This window comes from Danio rerio, chromosome 16, assembly GCF_049306965.1.
Source record: "Danio rerio strain Tuebingen ecotype United States chromosome 16, GRCz12tu, whole genome shotgun sequence".
Classification (NCBI taxonomy): Eukaryota; Metazoa; Chordata; class Actinopteri; order Cypriniformes; family Danionidae; genus Danio; species Danio rerio.
In genome coordinates this window covers 29,485,281-29,510,641 of record NC_133191.1, presented here as the reverse complement: position 1 = coordinate 29,510,641, position 25,361 = coordinate 29,485,281, and the positions used below count along the sequence as shown (strand labels likewise).

The 25,361-nt window shown below is 38.8% G+C and overlaps 2 protein-coding genes across 2 annotated transcripts in view; both read left to right on the top strand.

Annotated features, from left to right (window-relative positions):
• The window catches only part of megf8 (multiple EGF-like-domains 8), a 57,284-nt gene extending 49,830 nt beyond the window's left edge, over nucleotides 1-7,454 (top strand). The window contains exons 41-44 of the mRNA XM_005158031.6: nucleotides 991-1,161; nucleotides 1,253-1,383; nucleotides 3,278-3,410; nucleotides 3,493-7,454. Coding sequence (XP_005158088.1) covers nucleotides 991-1,161; nucleotides 1,253-1,383; nucleotides 3,278-3,410; nucleotides 3,493-4,968 — 1,911 coding nt within the window. The 3' untranslated portion in view covers nucleotides 4,969-7,454. The remainder of the gene's footprint in view (nucleotides 1-990; nucleotides 1,162-1,252; nucleotides 1,384-3,277; nucleotides 3,411-3,492) is intronic.
• A 975-nt stretch (nucleotides 7,455-8,429) lies between these two features.
• Nucleotides 8,430-16,217, top strand: LOC100000772 (uncharacterized). The gene is made up of 3 exons (XM_005158030.6): nucleotides 8,430-8,731; nucleotides 9,114-9,618; nucleotides 12,372-16,217. The coding sequence occupies exons 2-3, from the start codon at nucleotides 9,126-9,128 to the stop codon at nucleotides 13,763-13,765; spliced, it is 1,887 nt and encodes a 628-aa protein (XP_005158087.1). The 5' UTR covers nucleotides 8,430-8,731; nucleotides 9,114-9,125; the 3' UTR covers nucleotides 13,766-16,217.
• The last annotated feature ends 9,144 nt before the right edge of the window (nucleotides 16,218-25,361 follow it).

The window sequence follows — 25,361 nt, the reverse complement described above, 5'->3', positions numbered from 1 at the left end:
CGGCACCTTAGCAACTGTCCTATAGACTTACATTGCAAAAAAAACTGCCCCATTGACTTACATGGGACTTACTAAAAACATACAAATTCAAATTAACAATATATCAACAAGCATACTAACAACATACTAGCAGCATGCAAATTCATACTAAGTTTATGCTAACAACATGCTAGTTTATACTAGGAACATGCTAGCAACATGCTAATTCATACTAGAACCATGTTAACTTCATTCTAATTTATGCTAGAAACATGCTAATTCATACTAGAACAATTGTAATTTATGTTAGCAATTGCCTAGCAACCACTCAGACACCTTAGCAACCGCCTAGCAACACCTTAGTAACCACCTAGAACACCCTAGCAAACACCTTTCAACTCTTTAATAACCATTTAGAACACCCTAGCAATGCCTTAGCATCTGCCTAGTTACTACTCAGAACACCTTAGCAACCTCCTAGCAATGCTTTAGCAACCACTCAGAACACCATAGCAACCACCTAGCAGCACCTTTGCAACCACTCAGAAGACCCTAGCAACCACCTTGCAACATCTTGGCAACCGTCTAGCAACCACTCAGAACACCCTAGCAACCACTTAGCTATGACCTAGAACACCTTAGCAATCACCTAGCAACACCCTAGCAACCAACTAGCAACACCTTAGCAACCACTCAGAACAACCTAGAAACCACTAAGCAACACCTTAGAACCACTCAGAACCCCCTATCAACTGCCTAGCAAGAAACATGCCAGTCCATACTAGAAACATGCTAACAGACATGTAGTTATCTATCTATGATAGCTCTTTCAAACTTCTTAAACTACTTCAATTATTTAAACTTTGAAACTACTTCAAACTTTCAGACTAGGCTTTCTCAAGCCACCATAAAGTTGGTCTACAAACTTTACTTCTAGTATATTTGATTGTGTTAAATTAAAATGCATTATTGTTAAGTAACATGCACATCTTATGTCTGTTTCTTCATTAGGGTCAACACTGTGATAAGTGTAAGCCATTGTTTGTGGGCTCAGCAATGGGAGGTGGGATGTGTCGCCCCTGTCGTGAGTTTTGCAGAGGAAACAGTGACATATGTCTATCCAAGGATGAGCATAACAAGGCAATGGAGAATCCTAAAGATTACCCATTAGACCGTGAGAGTGTAAGCAGTGTTTACTGGATATCTTCTAGCTGTTGAATAGTTCTAGTTGTAGGGAAAGGGTCTTAAGTATTTGTATGTTTTTGCTTTTCAGATTGAACAATGGGCAACAGAGGGCCCTACTGAAGACCATGCTGTGTGTGTGAGCTGTCAGAACAACAGCGTGGGAGATAAGTGTGAGAGCTGCCTCAGCGGCTACTTCCTGCTGCAAGGGAAGTGTGAGAAGTAAGTCCTTAAGAAAATTACCTTTGAGTCCAATCTCTTACACTAATTATAATTATAATTTTGCAAGATAATGTTTACAGAGAATCAATGAATTTGCAGTTTACTGTTTTTTATAAAACTGTAGGAAGCTTTTTTCACAAGTAACTTAGAGCTAAGTCACAGAAAAGTTGAAATATCGGTTATATCATGCCACTTTTGTCATTTAAAAAAAAATATCCAAAATGATAAGCACTCCACTTAATTGCAATTTAGTGTGCATTCTTTTAACTCAGCAAGGTCACAGCCTGATGTTTCAGACTTCTATTAGCAACACAGTTTGCCATAAAAATGTAAATGCAGGGCGGAGTTGACAAAACTTGAACATGGCAAAATGCAAAACAACTTTGCACAAAGTTTATACAGTCTCTTACATTTGCTAGCACAAGATTGGAAGTCAGTGGAATATAACTGCAGTACAGTACGGTTTGCATATATTTCTGTTTCTGCTATCAAAAGTACCAAAATAAGAAACCATACAAAACACTTTTGTATGGGTAGCTAGCACAACAGCACAGTAACAAAAGCGTGGTACTGAAAGCTATTGGTTTCTGAAGAATCATCGCTTGAACGTGCCACAGGAACAGCAACACAGAATGTGCCATATTTAAATGCACAGTAAGTACACAAAGACAGCAGTAGGAATGAACTATGATCAAACAAAGCTTGTCTTCTTGTGACAAACTGCCACATGCCAAGAAGCAAGAACAGGATTGGATCTATGTGCTCCATTGTTGTTTAATGGGCTGTTCACATGAATGTCTAAACTAAGCATGAGCCAGTATAAGATTGTGATAAAAATATTACGGTTTCATGGAATTACTGTATTGTGATTACTGCTCTAAAATAATATTTTTTTTAAATGTCTGGGTAAAAAACAACTTTTTCCCCACATTGAACATGGTATATTTCATTTTAAGAAACATATTTTGGAACGGAATCTTTTGATGTGGATGGTCCTTTTCTGCTGGAGATACTGTTGCCCTAAAAAACTAAATAAAATAGTTGCAAAAAACACATTAAAAAAACGGTTCATATACCGTAGGAACGGTATAACAGAAAATTCTTGCAGTTTTAAAACCTTGACTTTTCCAAACTGCAGTAAACCTTGAAACCGGTTATCATCCCATGCCTAACCTAAACATGTGAAAACAATGAGGGGCACATGTCCCTTTTTTTCTTTATTTGCTTGTGATTGCCACTCATCTATATTTGAAATAATGAACCTTAGTGCACAAAAGAGGCAATTAGCTCGTATGGCTCTCTCCTTTGAGACAGAAAGACATTGATCGCAACTTTCACTGTGCACCATGCCATCCAAGTAAGGATATTGTTGGCTGTAGAGAAACAAGCCTGATTAGGCTGCCCCATACTGACTTGTACTGTTCCGTTTTGCGACTGTACCGCTCAGTGGAAACGAAAGCGTAGATGACCACCATCTCAGAGTTTAATGGCACTTGCACAAAATATACACTTCTGATCTAGGTCATTAGTTTCTGAAGTGGGGTCGGGATCCTTCGGGGGTCCGCGGGACAATGAGCGGGCATCGCTTTGCGAGTTCCAAAACTCTTGATTCATTTTATTAAACTATTAGAATTACCATATTTGATCCATAACCTATTGGAGAACAAAAAAGTACTTAATATTAACATTGTCAACATGTTGATTATTATTATGTTTTTTTGCGACCCCTGGGGTTGATTACATTATATTAAAGACACAGCGATAGCGTCAGATGCAGCAGATTGGTTTGGGGGTCGCGGGTCACTGGCATTGCTATTTAGGGAGTTGCGGACTGAAAAGTTTGGGAACCCCTGATCTAGATCTTTTCTCAGTCTTTTCTCGTACTTTCTTGTAGATGTCAGTGCAACGGGCATGCAGACACCTGTAATGAACATGATGGCACTGGCTGTCCCTGCCAAAACAACACTGAAACCTCATCCTGTCTGAGCAGCCCACAGAATGACCGAAAGGAGTGTTACAGACAACAGGTAATTGGCAACCAATTACATTGCACTACGTATTTCACACATAAGGCCTTGTATTTAGCATTCCTATTTGTGCTTATTACAGTGCGCCAAGTGCAAAGAGTCATTCAATGGAAATCCAGTGAATGGGAGACAGTGCTACCGGCAGTTCAACGTGGACAGCGAGTGCTGCTTCGACCCCACATCACAGGTCAACTGCTTCCATGAGCCCAACATCCGCAATCTGCTGAGGGGCCGCACAGTGTTCTTTTCAGCTCAGCCCAAGTTTACTAACGTGGATATTCGCGTCACCATTGATGTTACATTTGGGGAAGTTGAGGTCTACGTCTCCAACTCGCATGATACCTTCATTGTGCAGGTAGACCGCCAAAGCGGTGTGCATACCATCAAGATTGAGGATGAAGCCACCTCCGCCACAGCTTCCCGAGGTGAAAAGGAGGTACCTCTCGCCCCGCCGTCGCCCATGAAGGTGTTTGCTAACTCCTCTTCTGCCTTACTTGGCACACTGTCCGCAAAGTTGCAAGGTTCAGAGCGTGAGGTGCGGGAAGAACGAGCCGAAGGTCTCATAACCTACATCACTGTGTGGAAGCCGCAAACAGTGCTGATCGTACGCGGAGTGCGGGACAGAGTGGTCATCACCTTCCCTCACGAAGTGCACTCGCTCAAGTCCAGCCGTTTCTTTATTGCCCTGCGCGGAGTAGGCACAGAAACTCATAATGGAGAATCTCAAGGCCTCCTCTTTCTACGACAGGACCAAGCCCACATTGACCTCTTCGTCTTTTTCTCTGTCTTCTTCTCCTGCTTTTTCCTCTTCCTGTCGGTCTGCGTGTTACTCTGGAAAGTAAAGCAGTTCTTGGATTTCCGTCGCGAGCAGCGGCGCCACATTCAAGAAATGACCAAGATGGCCTCTCGTCCATTTGCAAAACTTACTGTCTACCTGGAGCCAGAGGAGCCACAGTTAGTTTACTTGCCCTCAGCTGGAGGGGGCAGCGCAGTGTCTCTGGCCCACGTCCGAACAGGCAAGCTTGGTGGGATGGTAATGGGCCAGAGGGGGCGACCTGGGGCTCTGTCCTACAAACACGACCCTGGCACAGGCACTGCCACTCATCATCACCACCATCTGGCTCTGAGTGGAGGCAACAACGGGCAGCACCTGCCTCTGCACTACCTAAACGCTCACCACTACGCACCCAGCTCCACCGCCAACCCAACCTCACATCACCAACACCATTATCCGTCCTCGCATGGCAGCTACCAGCATTTCTGCCGCTCCGACCCTTTCCTATCTCAACTCATGGGTTTCTCATACTCATCCTTCAAAGTTGGGCCAATCACTCTGGAACCCACAGACGACGGGATGGCAGGGGTAGCCACAGTGCTCATACAGCTACCAGGAGGCATCCTTGCACCAAATCGGGCCTGTTTAGGTTCTGCACTTGTTACTTTGCGGCAGAATTTGCAGGAGTACTGTGGACACGGTGGAGCAGGAACGCATCCTGGTGCCGGCGGTGGCCGAAAAGGCTTGCTGGGCCACCAACATCTTACAACCATGGCCATGTAATAAGATGGGAATTGAGTGGGAGAAATAGACTGAAAAGGAAAAAACTATCAAGGGAGATTTTCAGAGTTAAGAACAGAAAGGGCAAAGGAAGTTGTGAAGCTTTTAAAGGGATAGACCACCCAAAAAGTTAAAAATGTTTTCATCATTTACACATTTACAATTTTTTTTCAATGCAGATAAGTTCAATGAGGTCCAAAATCAAACACCAATGGATCCCACTGACATCAGCTGTTTAAGCAAAAAAGCACTGAGACATTTTAAGAAGTATCTTAAACTACAAGAGGGTGCGTAAACGATGACACCATTTTAAAGGTATAGTTTACCCACAAAATATGAAAATTCTGTAATTATTTATTTATCTTTTACTAGCATTCACTATTTGTCAACACAACAAAAGAAATGATGAGAAAGGTCGAAAACCAGTGGCCATTGACTTCCACAGTTTTTTTTCTTACTATGGATGTCAATGGGAATTGAATAAGCTAAATTGTCCATAGTGTATGTGTGTGAATGCAAGAGTGTATGGGTGTTTCCCAGTACTGGGTTGCTGCATAAAAAAAGTCCTGGATAAGTTAGCGGTTCATTCTGCTGTGGCGATCCCTGATTAATAAAGGCACTAAGCCAAAAAGAAAATGAATAAATGGATGTCAATGGCTACTGGTTTGCAGTACTCTTAAAAGAAATCTTCTTACAAGTTCAACAACAACAAAAAAAGAAATTATTAAATGTTTTCCACCATATGAGGGGTTGTAAATGCTGAGTAAAATTGGATGTTTGGGTGAGCTACTCCTTTAAGGGTGAAAATCCTTTTATTTTTGTTTGTTACTAAAGGGATGTATTTATTTTACAGAAGAGGAAAAAGAAGAATCATAGGAATTGTGATATGTACATATACTGTAATTAAGTATTAGATGTTGTTTACTTGTTTATCACTCCTAAAAAGCTCCATATTGACTTAAGGCAGCAACCTTTATGCAATGCACTACTTGTATATCCATGCTTTGTTGCTGCGTTCTTTGTCTTACATACACTACTGAAACCAGCTGGACAAGACGACGATAACTACAGCATGACATATCACCTGAAACGTCAAAACGTCGACTTTGCAGCTGAACCAATGTGCTTTATATCCTCATGTGACAATCTGAACTGCCATCCAAACCAAGAGACGGTGCAACGTGTCCGCTTGAATGTGCAAAACTTTGATTGTCTGCAAAAAAGAAATGGGGACAGATGATGTTAAAAAAAATAGTTGTAATGCTTTTGTTACTGGTATTTTGTCATGGCTGTGATTAGTTGAAGCTTCCTGTAATATAACAGATTGAATCTAGTCAATAGGTCTTGTTCATGTTGAGCCATTGGCTTATTTTTATACATATTCATTCAGACTGAAGATGCATTTCAGACTATCGATTTGATGGTTTACGGTTACACGTCCTTTGTTTGCATTGATGACATGCCTTTACTCACTTTGCCTTGAACCGGACGTTGTTACAACCTTGTGACTGAATCCTCACTCTTTTTGTATTCGATTTAGGATTGGAGTTCTATGAGTTCAGGCTGTTATCTTAAGTAATGCAGGTGTGTGTGTGTGTGTGTGTTAATGTGAAGGAATAAGCTGATTAACAAGGGCCCAGAAAACATCCATGTTATTCACATTGTGTAGGGAATGAAGGATAACTTTTTTTCTTTGCTTTATTTCTGTTCCCTCCTTACACTGATTTAGTTTAACCAAAAGGTAAAAAGGATTTATAAATAATGTGTTCAATATTTAACTAGTGATCGATGAAATTCAGTTTCCTATTTTATTTCACCGAAGGGTCATGTTCAGCCAGATTCATAGAAGATCTGTTGAACAAAGTGCAATGCAAATTTTAAACGTATAGAAACGCTATAGTATGCTCCTGGTGAGACACTATAAGGTGATGAAATGAAGAGAGGAAATCACTGAAAACACTACAGTTAGCCTTCTATCTGTATGATGTTTTATGGAGTTTGTTACAGTATTGCCATTAATATGGAGTTTCCGTTTTACTTGTTTTTTCTGAAGATGGACTGTTATTTTCTGAGCATAATTTGACGTATTTATGTAGGCTGATGTAGAAATCTACATTTCTCTTATTTTTTGACAATTAAAGTTCTCATGAATTATAAAATATTACGAAAAATGTTCATTTGACATTGATTATTTAATGTAAATAACATAACAGGAGAAGCCATATGTTTATCTCGGGTGACACTCCAGAGGGAAAAAAAGCTATTGCAAACTGATGGTTGGTTACTTTGTTGCATTAAATCAAGAACAAGGGATTGTGATGTAAATTAAGCGAAAGACCAAAATGGATTTGAGTTTGACTATGGTGAAAAAGCTTTGTTCTGTTCAGACATTTTCAAATGCTTTTACAGTCTTTTTTTCTGTGATTGACGCACATGCCTTTGATGCTTAACAGAAGTTTGTCCATAATAAAATATCATCCATTAATGGTTACCAGAGTTGGTTGCGTTTTTGGCCATTTAGCTTCTTGTACCTGACATAATGCTTCTCAAAGAATTGGACTGCTAGGGATGTCAAACTCAAATCCTGGAGGCCCACAGCCCTGCGGAGTTTAGTTCCAGCTCTGCTTCAAAACAGCTGTCTGTAGGTATCCAACAAGTCTAAAGCACTCAATTAGTCTGATCAGGTGTGTTTAATTAGGGTTGGAATTAAACTGCAGAGCTGAGGCTATCCAGGAATTAAGTTTGACACCTGTGCATTAACAGTAAAAACATTGCAACTGTGTCTCTTTCATGGTGTTTAGATGTCTCTAATGATTAGATACACCTGAGTTGATGCTGTGGTGGTCATAGGGAAGTGGAGAGCATGATTCCTGAAACACCCCAGTGACAGATGGGTCTTTGCGTTGATCCCGGGTGCAAGTCTGATCACCTACTCACACCTGCAGTTCTCCATGACGGATGTCCAGTGTTCTCACAAGAATTTGGGCCAGTGGAGAAATGGTTGTGCCCAACTGAGTCTGCTTACTCTCAAGGTTTTTTTCCCCTTCACTTTCATCAATTGGTTAAATTTTTGTTCTTCGCCCCTGTCTTGCTTGGTTTGGGACTTGTGGAGCTGCACATTGATGGATTTGCCCTTTAGTGTTTAAACTTTCAGCAATAAAATTTAAACAATACTTAAGTGATCTAAACTGAACCTTAACTCTGAAAATGGACTGACACAGTGTCAATCTACTAGAACTTCTGTTAAGCTGCTTTGACACAATGTTGTAAAAGCGCTATAGAAATAAAATAATAATTGAATTGAATACAGAATAATACAATTTTTAAATAAGCTATATTAAAATGTATACTATTTAATAGTGAAAATCTTTTAATATAAATATAACTAAATACAGTAAAAAGCAATGCAGGAAAGGGTCGCGAGCTTTTATTTTGAAAAACGCCTAGGTTCATGGTCTTATTTTGAAATGCGTTATCGTTGCTGCCTTTACGTGTTGTTATTTACAACCAGCATCGTTTTAACGTCTTTTAGATTTGTGAAACGGCCTCAGTCGCCGCGTTAGGTCGTTTATAACTAGTATTTAACCTAATACAATGAACGGCGTTGGTGTCATTTTAGGGGTGGAAGTTCAAGGCGTTTGTTTGAAGATGGTGTTCACTGAGGGCTGTCACAGTCCACTGGATAATAACCAGAGGTTCTAGACCGGTGGGGTTTGAACCTAACGTTACATCCAAATGCAGCAAATGAACTGACGTTTGTCCCCCGGTAAGAACATCGTGTTTAATTATTTAAGCCAACACGAATCTTCTATTTATGTTTGCTAGCCGCTGTCACACATGCTGTATGAACCTTCAAGATTATCTAGACCAGTCTGTCAAACCAACCAACGTATTTTAAACCACAGACCAGATTTCTGAAGGTCCTGAAAAACTAATAATTTGCCTTTGCACAAATTAACTCCTTAAATGTTCTAAATGTTATACCAGTATTGTGTTTAACCTGTAATTAAACTGTAACCTATAATAAATTAACACCTTAAAATCATTAAATGCTCTAACGTTAAATATTATACCAGTAATGTTATTGTTTTTAACCTGTAGATGAAACTATAACCTATAATACTGTTATTTCCAATTTTTTTATTTAGGTTGTTCAAAAGATGAAACCCAACTTGTTAAAGAAAACAAAACTATCCAGTCAAAAGAGCAAAGACAAACAGTTGCAAAATGGTGATAAGGAGCCCCTTCCATCAGATGTTGATGCCATCTGTGTTGGCACAGATGCAACTGAAACATCTAATGATATGCTGAACTGTGTAATGGACTGTTGTCCCAAAGTCACACAGATGAGTCCAGAGCAAGGAGAGTTGGAAGCTTTGGGAGTCCTAATGCTATCAGAGCAACACCAGCAGCACAATGTGAACCTGCAGCCTTGTCCTCCTGCGCTCAGAACATTTGTTCCAAAGACAGAGCCAGATCACTTTCCCTTAAACCAAACTAGTTTTCAGGTCAAAACTGAGCCTGGAATTTATGAAGTACTTCAGAGAGAGTCTACGTTGACTGTGGAAGAGAAAAAGGAGAGATATAAGGAAGTGAAGCTTGAGATGCCAGAGGAAAACCTGCTGTGTAATTCTGACCTGGAGGAAACCATGGGTAATGTATTTATTTATTAGGCCTTAAACCTATAAATGACACAATTTGCTCATTTTAAAGATGTGACAGATTTGGAGGTGTGCACGGAAATATTTTAGCTCTGGATTAGGACATTTGTTTAATCTCAGCTTTATTTTTTGTTTGACTGTCATTTTGGTCTAGTTTACCATTTTAACTTTATTTTATTATTTAAAAATGTTGTTTTTAGATCAGTCAGAGTTACGAAAACCCATTCTGTTCCATTTTTAAAGTTGTTTGCACATTTTTCAGTTTAGAATTTACATTAAAATACTTTTTGTTTTTGTAAATGTTATAAAAATATTAAATATTTTAATTTCAACAATATTTGTATTATTATAAAGTTGATCTTTTATTTGAAATTATTTTTGATGTAAATGTATTGGTTTATTTGGTGTATTTTATAGGTATAAGTTTAATTCATTTATTGAAAAAAAAAACTATACCATAATTATCTCAGTGTAAAGGAAAAAACAAAACAAAACACAATTTTGTGGAAATGTGCAAGTTCAGTCTATAGGCATTCACAAGTACTTAACAACCAAAATGACAATGACTAATTAAAGAGGCCTCTTGCACAAAGCTGGTTTGGGGTTTTACCTAGGTAAGTTTAATCAAATTCTGTGTTTTTGATCTAAAAACAGGGGTGCCCAAACCTTTTCTTATAAAGGACCAAAAACCAAACTTAACTGAGGGCTGTGGGTCGAAGGTACATTAAAGTTCTCATGAGTAATTGCCTAATTTATTTATTCATTAATTTTCTTTTCGGCTTAGTTCCTTTATTAATCTGGGTTTACCACAGCGGAATGAACCGCCAACTTATTCAGCATATGTTTTACGCAGCGGATGCCCTTCCAGTTGCAACCTATCACTGGGAAACATCCACACACACTCATACACTACGGTCAATTTTAGCCTACCCAATTCACCTGTACCGCATGTGTTTGGATTGTGGGGGAAACCGGAGCACCCTGAGGAAACCCACGTGAACAAAGGGAGAACATGCAAACTCCACACAGAAATGCCAACTGACCCAGTCGAGGCTCAAACCAGCGACCTTCTTGCTGTGAAGCGACAGCACTACCTGGTGCGCCACTGCATCGCCCCTAATTTATTTAATGAAACTTAAAACTAACTAGAAAACATGGCTTCAGATTATATAAACAAATGCAGTCTATATATATATATATATAATATAATATATATATATATATATATATATATATATATATATATATATATATATATAAAGTTTAATGAAGTTATTACAGCAAAAACATTAACAATCACATTAATACAACTCTGAATTAAGTTCAATTCTGAATACACTAAGTTGCACCTGCTTTTGGCACTATTGAAACCAAGGTTTTACATTGGCACAGATGACCAAAGGTGTTGGCTATAGCAGCCCAGCCATGTATTTTTACCCTTTGGAGCTCCCGAAAAATAATTTTGGTGGACACCAAGATTTGCTGTCTTGGTCACAAATGCGCCAGCGAAATGCCCACCAACAATTTTTTTCTCTTTTAAAGTCTGATATGTCACCCATAATGTTGTTCATTGCAACATTTGAAGTAAAATTGTGTTGTTACTCTGGTAATCAAAACTTCACACTCTCTTCTTACTCATGGAATGTGCAATCAATGAAGGTGCCACCAGGCTCAAATTTAGCCATGAAACTCTACATTATGCGTGTTCAGTTTCATTTTCCAACCCATGTAGCTTTTACAGGCACTTTTAGGGAATTGTTTTGACAGTGTTGTCATCTGTATACAAAATAATTTAAGAACAAAAAATGGTGAGCAGGAAAATACATTGACTTTTATGTATCATTTATTCTACTCTGTCTCAGTTGGCCATTTTTATTTCAATATACAGATAGTTGTTTTAAAAGAGTTGAAGTTTACATTAAGGATGCTCTGATTGATCGGCCGGAGATCAGTATTGGTACTGTGTTTTTGACAATATTGCAAGTTCACTAAAACCTGGCTGGAAATATTAGATACATTTAAAAAAAATATATTTTTTTAACATGAATATTTAATAATATAACTTCTTGTAATTTACTTATTGCAATAAACAGTAGTTTATATACCCATTTCCTAATAGTAAAGAAGTAATGGATTTATAGGTTTGCATTTGAATCTTTTCTGAATCAAATATTAACTTTTCATCAAATATGAATTTTTTCTTGACTGAGAGATGTTGTTTCCAAATTGATTTGTTAGTCATTTTCTACACCAAGTTTTTTTTGACATGTTCACACCTTAATGGTTATACAAGTATTTATAGTATTATATGCAGCATCCTTAATTTATTCTTTCAAGTAAGGAGAAATCTCCACTTAATTATAAAGCTTAAAGCATCAGAATCAGTACTTTGTATCGGCCGATCACCATGAAAAGGAATCGGTACTCTGCATCGGCTGCAAAGATCCTGATCGGAGCATCCCTAGTTTACAATATAGCAGCATATATTCAGCAATATTTTATTTTTGATTACCGTTTTGAGTCTTTGGCACTTTTACCCAATACTGGATCATTTTACAAAATACTACAGCCAGATGGAAAAATACAATCAAATAAAACTGGCAAGTAAGTATTTAGATTGGACCTGTTGGAACTTTAGTTGATTATAACTAAACTAAACCAAACCTAAATTCGCTTGACTTGAAATTTTACTGCACAAGACTTCACTTTATATATTTTGTGTTATGTCTTTATTCCCTTTTACAGCTTCTTCCTCCCTGATTTTTCCTTGCCCCCATTGCTCTGTGACTTTTACTGACTTTACATACTTGGACAAGCACTTCAAATGGTGCCATCGAAGTGAATACCTGTCATGGGTGAAAAACCACAAAGTCTACAACTGCTCCAAAATAACCTCCGGGATGCTCAGCTGCACTTCATGCCACTATCGTTTCTTCTCTCAAAGCCAGCTGGAGACCCACGTGCGCAAGGCTCACCTTCCGACACCCAAACCCACCCGAAAACGCTTCACCTGTCCGCAGTGTGATCGTAGCTTTGATTACATTGGAAACTTACAAAACCATTGCCGCCGATGCCACAGCTTATCTACGGTGTGCAAAGATGGATATATTAGCTGTGCTGCATGCGGTAAAAGCTTTGCAGGAGTCTGGGGCCTTGGACCACATCGCTGTCATGATGATGAGAAGATACTTGATACAAGTGAACCCCTTTGCACAGACCGTGGGTATTTGTGCCAAGATTGCGGCAAGAACTTTTCTACACTCCAAAGTCTAAAGACACACAAACGCATACACACCGGCGAGAAACCATGCATCTGTGGAGATTGCGGCCATAGCTTTTATGATATGGGGAGTCTGCGCCAACACAGAGTCATCCATACAGGAATCCGGCCTTTCAAGTGTCCTGAATGTAATAAAGAGTTTGCTAGAATGGGCCACCTCAGATGCCATCTGAGAACCCACACGGGAGAAAGACCATACCCATGTCCTCAATGCGGCATGAGATTCAGCCACCGCTCAACACTTCGCATCCACCAACAAGTTCACTCCAAGGAAAAAGCATTTCCATGCGCTATCTGTGGCAAAGCGTTTTCTGCTTTGAGGTATGTGAAGGTCCACCAAAGAGCGCACAACTCTGAGAGAATTCTGGAATGCCGAGAGTGTACAAAGACTTTTACACGAGCGGATGTGCTTAAGAAACACCTGCGCATTCACTCTGGCGAACGGCCGTATTTTTGCAACATCTGCAGCAAGCGTTTTGTACGCATCCAGCACCTGAAAAACCACATGCGCACTCATACTGGTGAGAAACCGTATCGCTGTGAGCAGTGCGGCTCCAGCTATGCCCAGTCTGGAGATTTGACTAAACACATGAGGAAGCACACAGGAGAAAAACCCTACGCCTGTTCAGACTGTGAGCGTCGCTTCAGCAGCTCAGGTGACCTGAGCAAGCACAGGCGCAGTCACACGGGCCACAGACCCTATAAGTGTTTGGAGTGCGGGAAGAGTTTTATATTGTCCCAGCACCTGAAGTTACACAAACGAACACACACAGGCGAGAGGCCGTACAGCTGCACACAGTGTCTTCGCACATTTACACGCTCACACCATCTCTCTCAACACATGGAGAAGCACACATGAGGACAGATGACTGCACGCCTGTCTAATATTTCATGTAGGAAAATGAATCGGGAGATTAATGATGAATTGGGAAATCGGTTTTCTTTAAGGAATGCAATCCAGACAGATTTCTTTCTTCCGTGGGATATATTTAAGGGTTAAGCATATAGTAACGTACCCATTGTTAGGCCTGTCATGATATCCATTTTTTGTTATAATATATTACACTAAAATATATTGCGATAAACAATATATTGTCATTTTATGACACTTCTTGTATAATATCAGAATGACAATATAATAAGAAACATTTAAGAACATTTTAATTTAATTAAGAATTAAGAACATTTAATTCAATTATAGTAATTTCAATCATAATAAATAATAAATGTTAAGAAAAAATTGCAAGGTAAAATGTAACAGACCGCAATATTGGCTACCAGAACTATTTTCATTTGTCAGACACCCACATGAAAATATAATACAGTAATTTACAGTAAATACTATGGTGTTTTTTAACCATACTTACACCTCTAAAAGAGATAAAGATGTTGCAAAATCAGATAAATTGTTGCCAGAATTGGTTTTAATTTATAAGTGATATATATTGCATTATCAAAAATTATTGAGGTCATGTCCAAGTGTTTTGCGGTAAATTGATACATTGATTATTGTGTCAGGCCTACCCATTCTTTCACTGATCAAATAAAATTAATGCCGTTTACGTTTTTTTGTTCAACAAGGAACAAGCAACTGACAAAAGCAGTGCTTTAAACTTGATCTGTCTTTTTAAAAGGAATCGCTAGCATAATAAATTGTAAATAAAATAAAGTTTTATTTAGCCATTTAAAGACACTGTTCATAAGAATTGACAGCGTGCCCTTTACTTTTTCGATAATAGACTTATAATAGATTGCTGTAGCATAGTAACAATAATCTACAAATTAAAATTAATCTATAGGCGCAATAATGGAAGTATTCTAGAACTACATTTATAAACTGATGTTAAAATTTAAACTTGCTCATCACTCGGTGCTCTCGGAAAAATTACGTTTCAGCAAATTTTTCAAACTGCTGTAACTGTGTTAGGGTTCCTTTTGTGTTGATATGTAAGTGACGTCATTTTGCTCTGTTCATATTTTAACATTTTCAGAAGTCTGGCTCACAGCTAAAAATAAATTCTGCATTTAGAACTTTAATGCTTTATGGAGAACACTGAAAACTACATTTGTGTGTTTTCAGTTCTGCACTAGGCGTGGGCGGGTATAAGATTCTAACGATTTGATAACCATGGATAAAAATATTACAGTTTCACGATTACTGCTGTAAAACAGGTTCTTTTTAAATGTCTGGGTCAAAAACAAATCTTTTTTCTGCTTTGATCACAATGGCTGTGCCTGAAATCACAGACTTCCATACTATAGTATGTTAAAAACAGTATGCTAGCCAAGTAGGATGTGTAAATACAGTATGCAAGAAGTACCCAGATGACCTAATACTTCTGGTGAGATTCTGAAGTGCGCATCTGATGGATGCTACGCTATCCCATGATGCACTGCGAGAGAAATCATGAATGGAAGTGAAGCGGGTATGTCACATGATGATGACAAAATGGCATCTGTTGTACGTCCGACTCCGAGGTACATTCACTCGCATTCATACTGTATAGAACATACTTTTCTATCAGTCAAGTAGTAAATACAAATGGAGTACCTACTGAGTAGTAGGGGATTTCGGACACAAACCGCCAGTATATTTTATTTTGAGAAACATTTGAAATATTTTGAAGCAGAAAATATGTCAAGCTAAATATTTAAAAAAATTCAAATGAATCATTGACTTCTGCAGTCTTCATCAGTTTCAAAAACAATAATATATATATATATTTTAAATGGCATCTTTGGGTATCTTTTCTGATGGAGATACTGCTGTCCTAAAAAACAAACCAAAAAATAAATAAATATTAAAAATCTTACACATACCGTAGAAACAGTATAACAGAAAAAGTTGTCTGTTTTTAAAAACCTTGAGTTTTCCAAACTGAGGTATACCTTAAAAATGGTTATCATCCCATGCCTATACTGCACTGTAATGGATTGGTTATTTTATAGTTATTTGTGTGGTTGTTGATTTTACCAGGTTATTTTGCAGTTGTTTTTATGGTTGTTCATTTGTCTACCAATGCCAAAGTATTCTGAGGGTGATATAACTGAAAAAAAATGAAACATTACTGTAACTAGTTTAGAGGAAAATCTTTTTCGAAAGACTGATATTCATGACATAAAACGTATATAAACAATATGTTGTGTTAAGGTTTATGAGTTTACTGTTAACTTTAAAATGGATGAAATCAAATGACTTTTGCTCTGTTTTGAACTACAGTGTTTTGTCATTGTTTTGGCTTGAATTGTGCGTTTAAGACTGTATTCTTATGTTAAATGAAACAGTAAATACAGTATGCTAACCAGAGAGATTTTGTCTAAACCCTTGTCTTTTTGTGTCTTTTCTTCTCAGCTTGTGCACAGACAACCAAAGCATCATTGCAGTTTGTGCAAACCCAATAGATGGATCACTTGTTCAAAGGGCCCAAACAGGTCTGCTTCAGTCAATGTTGGGGGAATAGCCCTATTATTTTTATGTCTGCGATTACGAGGACAGCAGCGTGACTGGTGCACCGACACAGATAACAAAGATGTATTTAGAGCTAAATAATATTGAGTCTACCTTTGTTTAAAGCTGGAATCAATACTTCTTAAAGCATGTCCATTTTTCATTTAGCAAGCCTCTTGTCTGAGAGGAGGGCCAGGGAGATGTATGGAAGCGAGCGTGTTTTAATTCTCTCTGTTGCTGTAGTAATAATAATTGTCAGAACAAGCATGGCTCCTAAAGATTGGGTGATAGGGAGGTGAGCCACACATACAATATTAATAGACTTTGCAAATTGAGACAGATTACGTGACAGGTTTTTATTTTTTCTTCACTTGATTTTCTTGTCTTGCCGAGTACGGACAGAAATGACCATTGAAGTCAGAGAAAGAGGAGTAAACCTTTTACATATTCACATTTAAAAAAAACATACATCATTATTATTTGTCCAGCAATGTCAGTCATTCTATAGAGAATGTAATTGTTTATAAATTGGCAGTTTTAATTTGGTAGCAGTTCCTCCTTTGGGGCACCAGGGGGAAACAGATATCTGTCAATATGCGCTTTTGGGAATTAGGATGCGCTGTGTTGCCATCTGTTTCTCTCGTGTTTCTCACTCTTCCCACAGAGACAGCCTGCAGGGTAACTTCACACAAACAAGTGAAATAGCTGAACGGATTTTAATGCAATGATCTGTTTGCGCTACTTGTTCTTCTCGATATCAAATTATTATATTAGTATCAAACTTTTTATTACCATGTGCGTCCTGCATCGTTGCGTTATCTTTGTAAACAAGAGACGCCATTAAGTAATAAATTATTGTGGTATCTTCATGTTGTTCCGAAAAAAATACCCGTTAATGTAGTAAATAACTTTAAAATACTAACAATTTAATCGACTTTAACTCATACAGTACGATGAACACAAACTCACGTAGAATGGGCCTTATCCCTTAAAACATAGTTCACCCAAAAACGAAAATTGAGGCCTATTTACTCACCCTCAAGTGGTTCCAAACCTTTAAGTTTCTTTTAAACTCCAAAAGATATTTTGAAAAAGGCTGGAAGCCCTGTGAGCATCGACTTCCATAATAGGAAGAGCTAATACTAGGAAGCCATTCATTCATTTTCTTTTCGGCTTAGTCCCTTTATTCATCAGGGTTCGCCACAGAGACACGAACCGCCAACTTATCGAGCATATGTTTTACACAGCGTATACCCTTCCAGCCACAACCCAACACTGGGAAACTCCTATACCCTCCTGCATTCACACACATACACTACAGCCAATTTAGCTTATTCAATTTACCTATAGTGCATGTCTGGACTGTGGGAGAAAGCGAAACGCCGGAGGAAAGCCACACGAACACAGGAAGAACATGCAAACTCCGCACAGAAATGCCAGCTAATCCAGCAAGGGCTCGAACCAGTGACCTTCATGCTGTCAGGCAATCGTGCTACCCACTGCACCGCAATGACACTCACTATGGAAGTCAGTGGTAATAAAGGTATCCAGCTGCCTTCAAAATATTTTCTTTTGTGTTAAAGCGAAGAAAGAAAGTCAAACATGTTCAAAACAAGTAAAATGTGAGTAAATTACATAATTTTCAGTTTTGGGTTAACTATAAAGATGTGACTAATTTATTTATTTATTTAATTTTTTTTAATTAAATTTTATATTTGAACCTCTACAATCAGGTCAAAATATCTAATGTGCTTGATATCCTGCAACTGAATGGAATCATGTTCCAAAGCTATAAAATCAGCACCCAAAACCACTTGCCTTCTGTATAGTATTCAAAGTAATTTCTCCAAATTCAGAATATTTAAAAAAGAGTAGGCATGAAGTACCCATAAGATCTACTGCTAATGCCAAGATGCTGAGACTAATATTTCATGAGGCGACCTAATTGCAATTGTCAGTGAAAGTGGAGTGACACAACAGAAGCTGGTAAGTAATGTGATGAAGTCAGATGTGAACTTGGCAGATGTATTATGCACAAATTTCGTTTATACTATAGTCATACTACATGGAACATACTTTTCATAAAGTCAAATCCAAATGTAGCCTAGAAATGAATAAATGACAGCACACAACTGCCATCTATTTTGATGACAAATTAAGGGGAAAAATCTATGCAAGAGTCTTGTATTCCCGCCTTCGCTTTACTGCATCCTATACTAACAAATGTGTTGACTTCTTTTCCTTGATCATAGTTTGATCTTGGCCCTGTGATGTGACCTGTGTTCTTTTGTAAAATGCTCCATCAGCGGTCAGTGCTGAAACTCTAATACTCTTATTTACAGGCTGACTTCTGACTGACCATCTCTAGAAAACTCTAAAATTGAATTACATCTATGTTGAATTAAATAATAGCCCTCTTGCACATTTCCTCCTCCCTCCACCCATCTCCAATTTTTTTATATGTAATTCCAGCAATCCAATTTTCTCCATATTTTCTCTCAATACTCTTGTCAATTTGCTGAAGGAACACATTGTTGGCTTTGGTGTGCCGGTGTCACAGTGTCGTCTCGCTGCAGTGGTTTTGGCGCTTGTTGGCCTCAGAGGTCAGTGTGTGGGAAGAGCCGCCGGCTTTCGGGGTCTTCAGGGGGCTTTAGGGCGGCTGCGTCTGTCCCTTTGGGCTCAGCCAAGCCCAAATCCACTTCTCTCATTCATGAAAGGGTTACAACAAAGGTCAAATCACCACTTTCCACTCCCCACGAATAACACAAGCCGTGCGTGAGGGATGGTTTATGTAGGCGTAGATGAAACTGTGTATTTTAGGTGTCTTTTTTTTTTTTTTTGGTCATGGTACTTTCTTGGCACATAGTATTGTGCCTGAAAGCGCAGATGCGCAAAAGATGCTGTGAGTTTTGCTAAGGGGAGTCTGGTTAGTGTAGCAAGTGAGGAAGGTCGATGCTGTCAAACTCAAAATGAGCAGCTTCTCATTCTCGATTAGCGTCACTTCGTAAACAGTTGCTGTGTTTTATGTCTAATGCTTCTTCTAGCGCTAACATTCCCCAAATCTACAGTCCACTACTGTTTCTGTCTTCTCCTCCCCAGTCCGCCCTCTTGTCCTAACCTTTGGCTCTGGGTGTCCGTTTAGCACCGGGATAGAGATGTGGAGGGTGAGGGAGACTGACAGTGTGCGCTCCCCTACTCAGTAAATATGAACTGCACCCAACAGACAGCCTCATTTATCACAAGGGAAAGAGCGCGGGAGGGAAGGAGAGAGAGAGGGAAAAGGGATAACCGGCTTGGACGATGTGGCTTCAGCGAGCAGAAAGACAGTGCTGGGATGAGAGACATGAGAGTAAGGAGGGGATTACAAGAATAACACAACAACCAAAAAGAGTGCGGGAGAAGAAAGAAGACAAGCAGACGTGATGTTTAGAGGAGTCTAGTTGTAAGATCAAAAGAACATAGTAAGAAACGGGGAGCTGTGGAGAAGAAATTCAGGCCTATTGAAATGCTGACACATTGGACCAAATGTAGTGGTTAAGTCAAAAAGCGTTTGCGCAAAATTCTGTAGCAGATCATAAGATGAAGTAAATGTAAGTGCGTGATGGTATAGCATGGGTCAAGTCGGTGTAATGATTAAATCTCATTTTGATCTGCAGTGAATGAACTTATTAACGGATCACAACCTGTAATCTGGCTGTGAGTGTGGATCCTGACAACTCTGCTCCAGTTGATAAGGCTTTAATCCTCAGTGCTGAACACAGGTACTGACCACAGAGAGCAAAGGTGACTTGAGCTTAAGATGCTGACTTCAGAGTCATTATCGTCTCTGCTCAGACGGACACTGACGCTTGCTATCACAGTTAATGCACTAAAGGTACTGTAAAAGTACAAACATTCCTCCATGTGTTGTGTCGTAATGTATAGTGATTAAATGTAATGTTAGGCAATTCTTTGTCGTTTATACAGTTTGCAGATGTTTAAGCATATTGTGTAGTTGTATATATATATTCATTCATTTTCTTGTGGGCTTAGTCCCTTTATTTATTAATCCGGTGTCGCCACAGCGGAATGAACCACCAACTTATCCAGCAAGTTTTTACGCAGCGGATGCCCTTCCAGCCGCAACCCATCTCTGGGAAACATCCACACACACATTCACACACACACTCATACACTACGGACAATTTAGCCTACCCTATTCACCTGTACTGCATGTCTTTGGACTGTGGGGGAAACCGGAGCACCCGGAGGAAACCCACGCGGGCAGGGAGAACAGGCAAACTCCTCACAGAAACGCCAATTGAGCCGAGATTCGAACCAGTGACCTTCTTGCTGTGAGGCGACAGCACTACCTACTGCGCCACTGCCTCGTCTATATCTTGAGTTCAAAATATGTTCAAAAGTCTAAGTATATTGTTAAAATGAACAAATAAATATTGAGTAGTAAGTGGAATTTGTGTAGTTAATCATATGCTATTTCACTGATTTCAGTATTGACAGCATAAATATTTTATGAAGCAAAAACCATATTTTTAGATTTTTGATTTATTATTGAATCAGATCCTTAACCATACAAATATCATTTGTGATTCATTCATTCATTTTCTTTTCGGTCTAATCCCTTTATTAACCCAAAATCGCACCAGCGGAATGAACCACCAACTTATCCCTTATCCTAACTTATGCCCTTTCAACTGCAACCCATCAATGGGAAACACCCATATACATCCAATCACACACATACACTACGGGCAATTTTGCTTACCCAATACACCTACAGCGCAAGTCTTTGGACTTGTGGGGAAAACCAGAGCACCCAGAGGACACCAACATGAACATGGGGTGAATATGCAAACTCCACACAGAAATGCCAACTGACCCAGCCGAGGCTCGAACCAGTGACCTTCTTGCTGCAAGGCGATTGTGCTACTCACTGCGCCACCATGTTGCCATCATTTGTAATATTATATTCTAATTTGTCTGCATATACCAATTACAGCCTATATGATAAAGTTAATATCCCTTTTAATAAGACCTTTTTAAAGGGTCCAATATACTTGTAATTAAGGGCTCCCGTAATGAACTAGGCTTGAGTAAGCTAATATCTCATAATTGCCACTAATAGCTGCTAACTCAAAGCCAATTGTCTGCCAATAAGAACCTTGTACATTGCCCTCTAGTCTTCGTTATGGTCAGTTTCTGACCTCTGCTTTCCAAAAGGCAGAATTTTATTCATATTTGCTTTTAATTTACTAAATTAAATCCCCCTCTCTACACTCAAGACCAATTGAAGGCTTGAGCACATGTGAAGCTCTACACACACACATACACACTTTTTTTTAATCCCAGTTAGCAGATAACTTGTTTTTGCAGCACACTAAATAATTTACATCAGAAGTTAGTGTTTGAGTAAATGTTTCAAAATTTAAATGTACAACTTGACATTATTAATAACAGCAGTTCTAATCACTTTAAAACACACCATTATAGAGTTTTCCCTGCAAGTTCTTCTAGGCCAGTAGTTTATACAATATGTCACAAGATCTCTGCTCCATTTTTCTCCCCTAGGGAGTGCTAGACCTGAAGAGGGTTGAAGACCTTTGACTCTGAGATGGCATAAGCAATTGGAATATTGCTGTTTATAGGTCTACGGCAGAGTTTCTGTTGACTTATGCCACTGCTTGCTACACATTGTTATGTTACAGTACAAGCTGAAAGGCTTCAAGCAGGTCTATAAATTAAATCAAGGCCACGATAAGGAAATTGACAGAGAGAGTAGTGCCCCAATGAAAGCAATTGGATGCTCGTAAAACGATCCCTGGTGGGCTGTCTATATCTCTTTCCTCGCTGTATGTCCTCCACTTTTCCTTCTTTTCTCTTATTTTCCCCTCACTTAGCTTATACTCTCCATCTTCCTGTTCACCTTACTGTTAATGTGCCTGCAATTTTCATACCTTTCACAACTTTTCCTTTTCTCCTGTTTTATTTTAACCACATTTGGCTTTTGTCTGTTTTCAATGTTTTTTCTCTCTCACACAATTTATCTCACACACTTTCTCTGTCTGAACCCCCACTCCATGGAGAGACAGCAGAGAGGAAAGATGATGTGTGACAGTTGCTATATTTCGATCTTCTGTCAGTGAGATTAATATTGACACAGTGTGTATCTTACCAGAGGCCTGTTGACTGTGTACGTTGTGTATTTATTCATTATTCTAGGTTGGGGCATTTTTCTCAAGAATCAGACAATAACTGATGTGTGGACTTAGATGGAGAGAGTATATTGGTGGCCTGAAACGAGTCGATATGGTCACATCTGGGTTTGTCTTAACCATCGTCTTTGTCTCCGTGGGGTGGCTGCAAAGTCAAACCTTGTTGTAGTTTCATGGGGTTTGAAAGAGCCCATGTTTCACTGACAAGCCCTTAGATACGGTCTAAGTTTGTCAGGGAAGATGTAGCAGTTAATTCGGCATTTTGGCTACTTTGTGTGTTTAAATCATCCAGCTGTGAGGGGATTTGGCGTTTCTTGTTATTGGATCAACTGATCAATCGTTTCTTGGCAATTACCTTGAATGTACTTTGGCTTTAGAGAAAACTTGCCAAAATATCTGCCAGTTTACTGCTTTATTGATAATAGCGTTTCTGAGACGTTTCCTATGTTTTTATTCAATCAAATTTCCCAGCAAGGAAACTTGAAGCCTTCAAAGAGCAAGTAGGAAGGTTTTCTGGAGATAAACAAATAGAAACAAAAGAGGAAAAGAAAGAGTATGAGAAGTGCAAGAGCCCAAGGGGGGAAACAGTTGTCGCTGGAGACTTTTATTGACTTTCCCCCTGTCTTCAATCGCACGTGACTGGAGCTCGCGCGGGGGCCAACAGATAAATTCACAGAGAGGGGCTGAGGAAGAGAGAGAAATGGGAAAATAAATTACTCTGGAAAGATATGACGATGGGCTACATGCGGCTTTAAATCTAAAAGGGAATTCGCGACACACTCGACCAATTTGTCACTGCGCTTTTTACCCTTCTCCCCATTTCTTTTGGCTTCTTTTTCCTTATTATTTTTCCACGTCTTCAAAACACATACAACATGTGCGTTTTTCTATTTAAGCTGTTATCCACTGATGAATAATTATTGTTTAGTGGAATTACTAATTATATCCTTGCGGATTTCTTACAGCTCTAATTGTGACATCATTACTGTATTCTTAAAAAAGGTTCCATAAAGTGGAAAAGGGTTCTCTGCAGAAGTGTTCACTAAAAAATTATTTGGATCCAAAAATTGTAATGATTTAACCTTTGAGGCTTTCAAATTAAACAATATTATACACAAATCATCATTATTTTAAGTAAACGCATATTAGCATAACCAAAAATTTGCATTGTAATTTTATTTTATATTTAAAAAGTCAACACACTTGGCAACATGTTGTAAGGGTATTGTGAAATTGATTCAGTTAATAACTTTCTTTCATTTTGTCCTATTTGAAATGGCAGTTTACAGTTTCAAGATCCATATATTTATCACCCCATTCCATTTGTCTTTCCCTCGATCTCGGATTATATGTGTAATACACCGTCATGCTCCACCCCCTATAATATCTATAACAGCCAAAGGAGAGAGGGAAATGAGATGCAACAAGGGAAAAAGAATGAGATGGACTTAAAGTGAAGGATAGCTGGAAAAGGGAGAGAAAGAATGGAAAAGAGAAAAGAAAGAAAACGCGGCCTTAAAGTATACCCCCCTCTTTTATTTAATTTAGACGCCAGGCGAAAATCGATCCTGCCATTCGATACGCAATCCGAATCAAGGCGAATTAAGCGGGCGGAAATTAACTCTGAAAATATTTTTGATGGAGTGGCTTGTAGTCTCTCGGCCAAATGGACTGCAAAGTGGAACAAATGACAGGGGCCTAGTGGTGGAGACAGCGGCGCTCCATCTTCCATTAGGGCGTAATGGGATAGGTCCAGCCCCCTAGCTCGACTCGGCTGCATTAATCAAAACAGCCTCTATATGAAGATTTATGGTTCTCCCAGCGTCGCCGCTTCACTTCAGCGCCGCTGAAGCCGGAGCCAGTTCTTGTGTGTTTCTCTCTCTCCCTCTCCCTGTCGCTCCCTTTTACGCTGTGCGTAGGTGTTAGAGAGACCTTCTCCCTCCTTATCTCCTCCTTTTTTGTTAGTCCTGCCAGTGTACTTAAACAGAAATGCGTTTCTCGCCTCGGTAATCGCATCGTGTCATCATGTGCGTGATTCTGCGGTGTAGGCTATTCCTCATCCTTTTACAATGACGTGGGTCAAATACGAAATTACAATTTACCTTTCTACAAGTTATACCTTTTTTTTTTAGCTTCGCATATATTGCCTTACAAATCCTTTTTTTCCAATTATTAATATTATTTACCCCCAAAGTTTGCCTCACTGTTTTTTTTAACAAAAAGGGACTTTCCCCATTAAAAGACGTTTTCAGTTCTTCAAAGAAATGGCGTGCTAACCACTAATTTACCATGATTTACCACACTTCTCATTGTTTCATTATGGCATTTGTAGTAATGCTGTGGAAAACAACAAAAAAGAGGTTACTGCAATTACGCCTGCCTATGTGTATTCTCCTGAGAGATAATAGTTTCTTTAAATTAAACTTTTGCTGTCTGGGTTATTTATTCCAGTTTAGTCAGAGTGTTTCAATTTTTAACAGGAATGAAAACATCAGGGATTGAAGTAAAGTGTGTTTAAAGGATTGTTCAACAATATTCTGATTCTTCATCTATAGAAGCGATTTTACAAAAGACTTTCAGAACAAATACAAAACAGATTTGAGAGTTGTGAGTTTTGAAAATTGCATTTGATCTATACATACCATTGTATGTCTATCCTCCTGACCCTTGTTTTTCTTCTACCAAAAACTCAATACAATGTCTAAAGCTGTTTAAAGAACTTGGAGAAAAAAAGTTTTTGAGGAACTTAAATGCATTCTCCTTGCTAAGGGCTGCTGCAACACCTTTTTTTAATC